Genomic DNA, 10,487 nt, shown 5'->3' with positions numbered 1-10,487 from the left:
CCCAACACACACACACACACACACACACGCGCGCGCACACACACACACACACACACACAACACACACACACACACACACAGAGTCATGGTTTCCACTACTTCAGTGATGGTGGTGGCAAAGCAGGAACAGAAACTAAAAGGGTGTTATTAACAGCGAGTCCCAACACCAACCCAACCTCCACACCGGTGTTCTGGGCTAACCAGTGATTTGCTTTTCCCCAAACATGCCTGCACCCATACCCGCCTCCCTCCCCACCTGCTCCTGCACCCTCTTTGATGGGAGTGGGTTGGAGACACCAGGTCTCTTCTCTTGTTCATCTATTCCTCACCTTGATGGGAACTATCCTGGCCCAGCCCGCACCCCTCTCAGGACTGGGGTGTGACCAGGAGTGAATTTCAGATAGGTTTTGTTTTGCTACCTCCCTCTGTTTTCTCCTCTTCCATTTGCCTCCCACAAAGTACAAGGTCCAAACCAGGTTTGTTTGCCTTGCCCTAGCTCTGGGAGAGCTCCAGTCTGGTCTCAGCCCAGGGGGCTCAGAGCTCTGAGGGACATTCCAGTCCTGGTCCCTTTCCCCACCCCTCTGTACCTCACAAAGGCTGCCCAAAAGTTGACTAGACGAATACTTGAATTTCTTCACCAGTGGGAATGGGTTTTACTTGATGTCATAAGTGACCTTTGCCTCAGGAACTGGATTTGGCTTTTTTTCTCTTCCCCCGCTCCCCACAATTCTCACCAGCTAAGTGTCCAGCCTTTGGAAGTACTTATCATAAAGAGAAGAAACAGGAGTGATGAATGAGGTGGCCCTGCTTTTCCAATACATCAGCTGGAAGCTGCTGGCAACTCTCCTGGCTCAGTCCATGCTTGTGTTTCCCTGTTGCCCACACCCTTCATGCCTCTGCGGACAGCTCCCAGCTCTCTGGCGTTTTTGCTTTACATGTGGCGTGATTTCTGCCACATCGAAGAGGCAAAGCATCTTAGCTTTTTTGTTTTGCTTTTTCCCACTTGAACTCAAGTCACAGCTGCACTGGAGAGTTCCTGACAATGCCATTTGCAGCTGGGGCATGCATGGGGAAAATAGAGATGCAGAAGAGTAAACAGAAATTGCTTAGTCAGCAACCATCCCGCGCCCCCCCCCCCCCCAGAGGTGAATGTAAATAGCCTGGTACGGGGGGGGGGGGGGGGGGGGGGAGGAGAGGGGGGAGGGGCAGTCAGCCAGCATAAGGCCTTCCACAGATGCCAACCTCTCAGGGCTTGCAAAGGCACCAGCATTTGTGTCCTCTGCTGGTAGGGAGGGTGTCCCCTATGTTGGAACTATGTGGCCTTAGCTCTAGAAAAACACACTTGCTGACTCAGGGCAGAATTAATATCAATTGAATTTATTACAAGTTACTAAGCTCCAAGGCACATTACAGTGTTCTGTTAACTACAGAAATGTATAAAGGACAAACAGAGCAGACTCCCCATGTCTAGCATTTCGCTCTACTGTTCAAAAGCATCCGTGCATCAATAAAACAAAAACAAAACAACACGTGAAGATCCAACACATCCAGGTCAGTAGAAACAAACCAAAACATTTTCCCTCACAAACTTGCAACAAAAAACACCCCATCCCCCCCAACACCTCCCCCTTACCATTTTGCAAACAAAACAGAGTAACAAAACAAAACGGAACAAAACCAACAAAATAAAGTGAAGACTTCAACACTTGGGGCTGTTTAGAAAGAAGCTTTCACCATTTTATAGCTTTTTTTTTTTTTTTTTTTTTTTTTTTTTTTAGGCAGCAACACTGGCCTTGGCAAAACAAAACAAAAAGTCATTTTCTTTTGTGTTTTTTTTTTCCTTTCAGAGAGTGCATAACATTTACAAAAATACACACCAGCAGCAGTCGTTGCTAAGGGCTATTAATTCGGTACCTAGGCAAACACTCTGCCACCAAATAAATGCTAACGAAATGATGCAAATGACCCAACCAATATTATACTGCTTAACACAAACCAGCTTATCCTTCAAATGAAGAAGTTACATACCTTTTGTTTCAAAATATAGAAACATACGACGAAAATAATGTCTATACATAAGACTAACTTTTTGCAGTTTGTTATATTCACAATTCTACACCTTGGGGGTGAGGGAAGGGAGGGGGGAGGGAGGTGGGGGGGGGGCCCTCTGGATCGGAGAGGAGCCGGTCAGGGGCAAAGGAGGTGGCTGTCTTGTGGTTCAAGGGTCTCTCTCCTTTTTCACTTTAACATCTCCAGCTAAGATCGTCGCGATTTCGCCCTGCATGAAGGCCCAAGGTACATTCGACCCAACCAGGGGGCATTTCTCTCCGCTGGGGCAGTACACCTCGCCGGTGGCCCCCTGGGCCTTGATACTCTCTCTAGAGCAAGGGAAACAGAATTTGTGGCTGGGGACGGATGGGCACTGAACGAAATGCGTGTCCTCCAAACGTTCGTGGCAAATGGTACAGCAGAGGGGCCCGCTGTTGGCCATAGGGGAATCCGGAATGTTTTGGGGGTGCACTTGGTCCATGCCCGGGTGGGTGCTAGGAGGCGGGGGCGCCACCTGTAAATTCAGGTCCCCGTTCCGTGATGCCAAGCGGCGCTGCCCGGGCACCGAGGCCGGTGACACCGGGCTGCTGCTGTTGCGCCGCGCGGACGCAGTGGTGGAGTGCACGGAGCTGCCGTCCTTGGGCGAGTGCGCCGTGCCCAGAGTGTCTGCCACCGACATGAGGGCGGCCATGGGGGAAGGGCCGTTCTGGGGGGCTGACTCGGGCGGGGTGGTCCGGTTGGAATGGGGTCCCAGGGGCGGAGGCGGTGGGGGCGGACCTCCGGCGGCATGCCCGGGCGCCGCAAAGCCCCCGGCCGTCATGGTGAGCTTTAGTGCCTCGCTCTGGTTCGCCATCCACTGCTGCCTCTGCTGCTCCTCGCCCAGCTTCAGGGCGCCCTCGGCGGAATCCGGGGGCTCAGGGGACGCCTTCCTCTTGCGAAGACTGGCAGCTGTGCCCCGACCCGAAGGGGCGGCAGGCGGCAGGGCCCCGGTGCCCGGGGGCGCGCTGGGGGCGCGGCTTAGACTCACCAGCGCCGTGGGCAGCATGGGGCAGCTGGCGTCCAGGTAGGGCTGGGGCAGCATGTCGGCGCCGGGCACGCCCTCCTTGAAGAAGCGCACGGCCTCAGGCAGCAGGTCTCCAAGTAGGCGCCAGTCCCCGGAGCCGTGCTTCTTTTCGTACTCCAGATACTTGAAGCCGGAGGAGAGACCCCGGCCGAAGTCCTTCATACAGTCCTGGTACATCTGCTTGGCCACACCAGATGCGCTGGAGTACACGTTGCCTGAGCCCGTGGGGTACTCGATGAACAGCTTCAACTCGTAGTCCATGCCCGGCTTGGAGACAGCATCGAAGGCAAAGACGCGGCCCAGCAGAGAGTGGTCCTTCTTGAAACGCACCTCGTAGGGCGTACAGCCAGCCAGCGTGAGCAGCGTGTCGCGGACCATCTTAGGCTTGTTGGCCCACTCCTCCGCGCGGTTGCGCAGGCTCTCGCTCAGCTCAGCCAGGGCCTCGGCGTTCCGCTGCTTCTCCTTCAGCTCGCGCTCCTGGTCTGTACTCGATACCGAGCCGGGCCTTTTGCCGCCAGCACCTACACCCACCTCGGCCACTGACGACGAGGTGGAAGACGACGCTGAGGACGACGCGGCTGATACGCCTGGGGCGCCCCCCAGACAAGCGGGGCCCCCGGGCGCCCCTGGGGGCGCGGGCGTCGGGGGCCCACGGCTGCCCAGGCCGTGCGGCGGCGGTGGGGGCAGCACGGCGGCACTGGCCGGGCCGTTAAGCAGCGTCTGCGGCAGCAGGTTGGGGGGCACCGTGAGCTGGGGGCCTCCACCGCCCCCCGGGTTGGGCAGCCCCGTCACTAGCCCACCGTGCGTCCCGCGCCGAGACGCCACCGACGCCGCAGCTGAAGAGGAGTTGGGGCTCTGGCGGTTCAGCTCTGGGGGTCCCTCCTCCGGTGTTGGCTTGGGGAAACCATTTGGGCCCCCCAGGCCGTTGGGCAGCCGCGCGGCGTGGCTGCTGCTTCCCAGGCTCACCGGCGGTGGAGGATACTCGAAGCGGCTGCGCTGCTCCACCGCGGCGGCGGCGGCGGCGGCAGCGGCGGCGGCAGCGCTCAGGCCATAGCGCTCCAGGCCGGACGGGGCCGCCAGCACCGCAGGCTTACTGGAACCATCGACGTGGTTGAGCTGTTGTTGCTGTTGCTGCTGCTGCTGTTGTTGCTGCTGCTGTTGCTGCTGCTGCTGTTGCTGTGCGGCGGCAGCTGCCGCCGCTGCCGCAGCCGCCGCCTCTTTAGCCGACAGGGCCACCGTCTTGACCCCGACGGGCGGCGGCGGCCCGGGGGAGCGGCCGTCCTGAAAGCAGCCGTGCGCCCGCTTCAGCTGGCGCGCGGTCTCGATCACGAACTCGATGCGATCGGCGCCCTCGTAGTTGACGCAACCGCGGCATACGGGTTCCGAGAAGTCCCAGATCATGGCCCAGGGCATGCGGGGCAGGTCGCACAGGTAGCAAGATTGTCTCCGGGACGAGGACACCTGCGCCGCCGACATGATGCCCGCCCTGGGGAAGGTAGGCCCCCGCCCAGGCTGTCTCCGCGGCGCCTTCTCCTCCGGGAGGACTGGCCGGCTGGGGAGGGAGTCCGGCTGCGGGGGAGGAAGGGGGGGCGAGAAAGTTCTGCCCCAGGGGTTGGAGGGAGCGCGAGTCTCCACCGCCGGCGCAGCGCCTCTCCGCGGGGGCTCCACCGCCGGGGCGGCGGACGAGTTCAGCCCGCTCCTCGCCCCCACCTCCTACTGCGGCTGTCTCGTCGGGAGGGGAGCTCAGGCGCCTTCTTCCTGGTGCCGCGCACCCGGGCTGGAAGCGTCGGGCCCGAGGGGAGGGGGCGAGGGTGCCGAGTGCTGGCCGCCGTTGGCTCTTGGCCCCCTCCCCGGAGTGGCTGGTGCTTGGAAGCTCGAAAGGGGCTGTCTCTTCCTCTCCCCTAGGGGCCCCGCTACGAGCTGCGTCCTCTCCCCGCCAGGCTCCCCGGGGCGAAGGCTAGAGGGTTCAGTGCCACCCGGTGCCCGGGTCCAATCTTGCTGAAGTCGCTGCTTCCCCGGAGGGCCGGGGGAGGGAGGGGGTGGCAGCCGAGAGGTGCTTCTCCCCTCCGCAGCGTCGGCCGTTCCGCTGGCGGCGGCTGGGTTTGCACGGCCGAAGGGAGCCGCCGCGGCCCCTGCTTCCAGAACGCACGAGAGCAGAGGAGAGGAGCGCACGCAAGCAGGCTCCCGCCGCCCCCAGGCCTGGCCGGCGCCCGGGCCGCCGCGGCTGGCGGCGCTCACGTTGGCTGCAGGGCGCTCGCGCGGCGCCTCGGCCCGGGTCGCATCCCTTCCCGCTCGCACTCGCCCGGAATGTGGGGTTGTGATTGTTACTCTACGTTCCGGAGGCGCGTCTCGGCGCTCCCGCTCGCGCTGCGGCTCGCGCTGTCCCCGGCTTGGCCGCGCGGGATGCCGCCCGGGCGGAGCGCTGACGTCACCACCATGCTCTGCACCAGTTCTCCCCCCCCCTCCCCTTACACTTCCTCTGTCTGTGGAGCCCACTTGTTGCTCGGGGAAGGCGCATGCGCGGCAGGACGCCCAGATTCCTCCCAGTCGGCCCCGCCTCCGCGCCTCCGCCTTCCCCTCCCCCCTCACCGTGTGTGTACAACAGCTGAGGCCGGGCGAGCTAATGCTGGAAGTCCAGGGCTGGGGGTGGAAATTAAACAGACGATGACCTTTCCTTTCCCCGCCCGGCTTTCCCAAGTAAAAACGCATTAAAAAACCACAAGCGTCATTTCCGATCCCGCTCCCTACCCCACCCCGGGCAGTGAATTTAAATGTCCAGTTTCAAGATTTTCGTTGCGAATTTCGTTTAGGGTACTACCCATTTCATCTGTAATCAAACCTCTCCCACCCCCGCCGGTATGGATGTTACATTCATTGCTACCATTGATGCCAAAGCACCTGCAAAATTAGCTGTTTTCCATTGGTCCAGAAACTGCCTTTTCGATTTCTTTTTGTGCTCTCGTTTAGGAGCCCGAGTTTCAACGACAGAGCTAAATGAATTCAGGGTGAGCTACTCCTCCCCCCCAGTCGCACTCTAAAAATTTTGGCTTCATGTCTAAAGACGCTACGAGCGAGCACCCAGAGCACCCGGAGGCCTTTAAGGAAAACAAGCTACTGGCTGCTCACAGCTGCAGTTGGGGGCAGGGAGGGGAAAGGTGCTGCAGAGGCCAAACAGGTGAGTGCTTTTTCCCGGTTTGATAAAAGAAGGTGGAGCAGCATTTAATAATATTGCTATCTCTTTGTAAAGCACAGTGGCAGTTTCAAGATTCTTTCTCACATGTTGTGATTTCATTCCGTAGTGCTCAGAAAGCTGAGCAAGGCCGTGATGTCTTTTCCGTTAGGGGATCACTGCTCATCATTATTGCTTATTGCAAAACAGATAAGGTTGGTCGTAGCTCTAGTTAGGACAGTTCCACTGATTCTTCTAAGTACTGGGTCTGCTCCTCCCACCCTCATCCCACCCTCATCCCACCCTCATGAAAACTGAGATTATCATGGGCTAGGCTGGAGGAGAGGAAGCAATAGGGGCTTTCAGGTTCTGGAGTTTGTTGAACCTGGTTGGAATTTCCTCTGTATCATTTACTAGCTTTGTGACCTTGAGCTAGTTACTTTCTTTCACATCACCTGTTTTCCCTCTGTAAAATGGGATCATAGCCCCCACCTTCCGAGAATTGTTTGCGATTTTGTTTTGTTTTTTGTCATAATAGGAGGTAACTCACTGAGATTGCTGTGAGCCAGACACTGCCAGGTGGTTTTCCTGCGTCATCATTAAACTCTCAATACTGTCTCCCAGGTAGATTCTATCATTAGCTGTTTTGCAGGCTCAGAAAGTAAAGAGGTTAAATGACTTGCCCAAGGTCACACAGCCATTAGAGATGGAGGTGGGATCTGCATCCAGTAATTCTGGTTTGCGAGGTAGTTGTGACAAGCTCAGGTTCTCAAAGGCGATTTGCAGTGTTCACAATTTCCATCGGCCCTTCTTTGTTACATACAATCTCATGTAAAGTGTATGCAAAATACACCTTCATAACCAACCCCCATCCTTCCCTTTCCAAACAGGTTGTGCCAGTGAGTTCTCACACATAAAGAAGTTTTGGATCTGCCACTGCCACAGACTGAAACAAACACACCGTGCGCTGTGTAGAGCACAGTGTCAGGCTTCACAGGAAGCAAGCGTTGGTTATTAGTAGTATTGATATTAATGTTGGTACTATTGTTACTTAACATGTGAAAGTACTTTGTAAATTGCATAAAATGTGAGGGTCATTATGCACATCACTACTGTTACTACTAATTGTAATAAAGTTGAGTGTAAGAAACAAGATGTATTTATTTTTATTTTGACACTTGACCTTCAGAGACTGTTCTGCCACCCAGCACTCCTCAGCACATGGTTCTCCCGCTCATTCTGGGGTCAGAGGTGCAAAGGAAGGGGAATTTTAAGGATGGGGAGAAAAGGGGAAGGAAGAGCCCTAGGGAACCCCTCTTTCATCTCAGAGCAGCCGGATTTCTGTTATTGCAAAAAAAAAAGAAAAAAAGGGAGCTCACTGTGCACCCCCCAACAATAATAAACTTTCCCAGGCTGACTGGCTCCCAGCAGTGATTCCTCTGTAAAGAGCTGCTCCGGGGCATTGCCTCACCCTTCCAAACTTCAGCCCTCCCCACACCACAGCTATCCTGGAGTGAGTCAAAACATAGGGCTGGGAAATGGAGTGACATCCCCACCAGCCCAGGGCTCCAGGCTCATTAGCTTTGGCTAGGCTGCTTCACCCATTTCTTTACATTAATATTTATCCAGCCCATCCCTTTATTAAACCAAAAATACTGAGGAACGGCAACCTAGCCCCAACCCTCTAGCCAGGCTGCTAGAGAAAGCAAGTTGGAGTCTATGTCACAGTGTTATGTTTGGTATGCGTGCACATATGTCTCCATCTCCCTGTCTGTCTCTGTCTTCGCTGTTACTAAAGGAGAGATATATATACACATACATGCCGGGTGTCTTCAGACACACTGAGTTAGAAATAAACATGCATTTAAACAAACTTCCATTACAGTCTCATAATCCTTTAATTTAAAAAGCATCGTTCTCTTGACACCCTTCCACCCTCAAAGAATCACCGTCATTTATGGTGGTCAGTTTTGTCCTAACTGCTTGTCTGAGATGGCCCTGTTTGGGGATGTGTCCAGGATTGTGAGAAGCAAGAACATCAATGTTTTGGAGGTAGATTCTCCCTGGAAGGCGAAGCCCCTGTGACAGTGCTGTGTCCACAGTGTGGGTGGGAAGGATGGGGTTGGTCTGGGGCTCGACCTAAGACAGCAGGTGGAGAGACTGGAGGTGGGGTCTGGGAGACCAGCAAAGCCAGGTTCAACCAGGCTCAAGGAGGAAACGCCTGCAGTCCTCCCTGAATTTACTTCCTATGGTTGTCGCTCCTCCAGCGTGCCATCTGAGCTGACACCCTCAGAGAACTGTCCCCCTCTAAACTGGTCAACTCTCCACTTGGCCTTGCCAGAGACCACCGCCCAACCTTAAGGGTGAGAAGGTCGCAGCGTGTCCACACATTTCTGAGCTCCCTGCAGTCTCCCTTCTGTCCCCGAGCCGTTTCGAGCCCTTTGTGGCAGAGATGGGTCGGGCTGGGGACTCTTCGGCCTGGCATCCCTGCCGCCAACTGGCTCAGCCTTCGAAGAGGCCCGGGCTGAACCTCGCGTCACCCCGCTGCACAGCCGTACGCAGCCAAGCGCTCTGGCAGGAGAAAGGCCTTTTTTGGTAACGCTGTGCCTGGCGGTAAGCTGGACCCGGTGAAAACAAACGTCTGGGTTGGGCCTTGCTCCGGCCTCTCCAAGGGACCCCTTCCCCAGGAGCCAGGAACCTCGGGGCTCTGGGGGAGGGAGAACCAGTCAGCGGAGTAATTTACACATTTTCTCGGGTTCTGTGGCGGAAGTATTTGCCTTTTCCTAAAGTATTAATTCTGGTATTTAAAAAAAGTATTAACTTAGGCCAGGGCGTAGGGTTACGCAAGAGCCACTCGAGCGTGAAAGCCCAGGAACAACGTGATTCGCTGAGAATCCCTGGGGAGGGGAGCCAGCGCCACCCGCCAGGACCTGCCCAGCCTGCGGCGCGCGGGCAGCCGGGCGCTCTGGGCAAAGCTGGGTGGAAGAAAAGGAGGACGACGTAGTGGTTGGTGCTGGCACAGCGGCCTCAGCGAGCGATCAGATCTCTGACTGCTTTCTTCCTGAAGGGGCGGGGAGCAGGGAAGGAAAGAAAGGCCGAGGGAGTCGCGTCTGGTTCCTGCCTCCTCCCCGTTTCCTCTTCGCCAGCGTGCCAGGGCACCGGGGAGCCCAGCGCTGCCCTCAGCAAAAGCTGCTGTGTGTTTTTAGGTCCAAAAATAAAGGAGCCCTGGAATGAGCCTCCTAAGGACCAGGCCTAGAGGGAAAAAATGGGAAGCGGCAGACAAGGGTTCTATTCACTGGCCCAGTTGGGTTAAAACAAATATCCACACCCCAAGAAGGGGAGTAACCGAGAAGGAGACCTTGGAGGACTAGAGTCAGAGGAGAGCTTGGCAGGGGAGCAACTAAGGCCACAGGTGCGCAGAACCCCGGACCCTCCATCCTACCGGCTTCCGCATGGGCCTCAGCAGGGAGCAGGGGTGCCAGTGGGTTCCCACCAGTCCGCACCAGTGCTGGGGATTTCCACTGCCTAGCTTCGGAGACCGGTCGCCGCCGCCGCCGCCCGCTTTCCTGCTGGGGGCCGCCAGAAGGCGGGGCCTCAGAGCGGGAAGCCCTCCCTGAGGCCTCCCGGTCCCACCGTCAAGTCGGTCAAGTCTGGTACAGATGGGCCATCATCATCACTGCTGTCACTGGTTGGGGTGGATGGCTATGATCTGCAAATATTTTGACTTGCCTGAGCTGGGCAGTCAACCCCTAACTCAGGAGGAGGAAAGGAAATATGTACATTGTACATATTTACATTATGTTGTTCGACTTGGACTTGGCTGACCCTAACTAAGTAGCTATCTGACCTTGAGCAAATCACTTGAACTTGGTTTCTTAAGTCTGTAAAATGGGAATAATTTCACTGCCTCCTTTGCCTGACTCATTGGTCTGCATGGAAGATACAAGATTATAATGTACTTAATAAAATGTAAGAGATTATGAACAATATAATGACGGCCATTTGTCTAGGGCCCTGCAGTGCATTCCCAGACATTATCTCACCGATCCCCCACCAGCCCTGTGAGGTAGGTGTTACTTTCATCACTCTCCTGTATAGGTGAGGAAAGCAGGTCCAGAGCTAGTTCAGAATTACTGGAAATCAGGTTCTCTGGCTTTAAACCCAGCATTCCTTATTCTCCCCCACGAGTTGCTAGCTTTTTGGGAG

General features: G+C 56.2%; 1 protein-coding gene and 1 long non-coding RNA gene across 2 annotated transcripts; one reads left to right on the top strand and one right to left on the bottom strand.

The window, feature by feature from the left end:
* Positions 1 to 1,361: 1,361 nt before the first annotated feature.
* On the bottom strand, positions 1,362 to 5,596 carry IRF2BPL (interferon regulatory factor 2 binding protein like). The gene has a single exon (XM_047080304.1). It carries the CDS (start codon positions 4,586 to 4,588, stop codon positions 2,219 to 2,221), a length of 2,370 nt encoding a protein of 789 aa, XP_046936260.1. The 5' UTR covers positions 4,589 to 5,596; the 3' UTR covers positions 1,362 to 2,218.
* Positions 5,597 to 6,293: 697 nt separating this feature from the next.
* LOC124512617 (uncharacterized) lies at positions 6,294 to 7,431 on the top strand. The gene is made up of 2 exons (XR_006962167.1): positions 6,294 to 6,905; positions 7,172 to 7,431. It is a non-coding gene; the product is annotated as an uncharacterized LOC124512617 (long non-coding RNA).
* Positions 7,432 to 10,487: the final 3,056 nt, after the last annotated feature.

This window comes from Lynx rufus, unplaced genomic scaffold (assembly GCF_022079265.1).
Source record: "Lynx rufus isolate CCGP_SWC_20201006 ecotype Redwood Valley unplaced genomic scaffold, mLynRuf1.p SCAF_17, whole genome shotgun sequence".
Classification (NCBI taxonomy): domain Eukaryota; kingdom Metazoa; phylum Chordata; class Mammalia; order Carnivora; family Felidae; genus Lynx; species Lynx rufus.
This window is presented reverse-complemented; position numbering and strand designations above follow the sequence as displayed.

Bases quoted from the DNA above. Each gene is read 5' to 3' on its own strand.
- IRF2BPL (XM_047080304.1), bottom strand. From the start codon at position 4,588: ATGTCGGCGGCGCAGGTGTCCTCGTCCCGGAGACAATCTTGCTACCTG.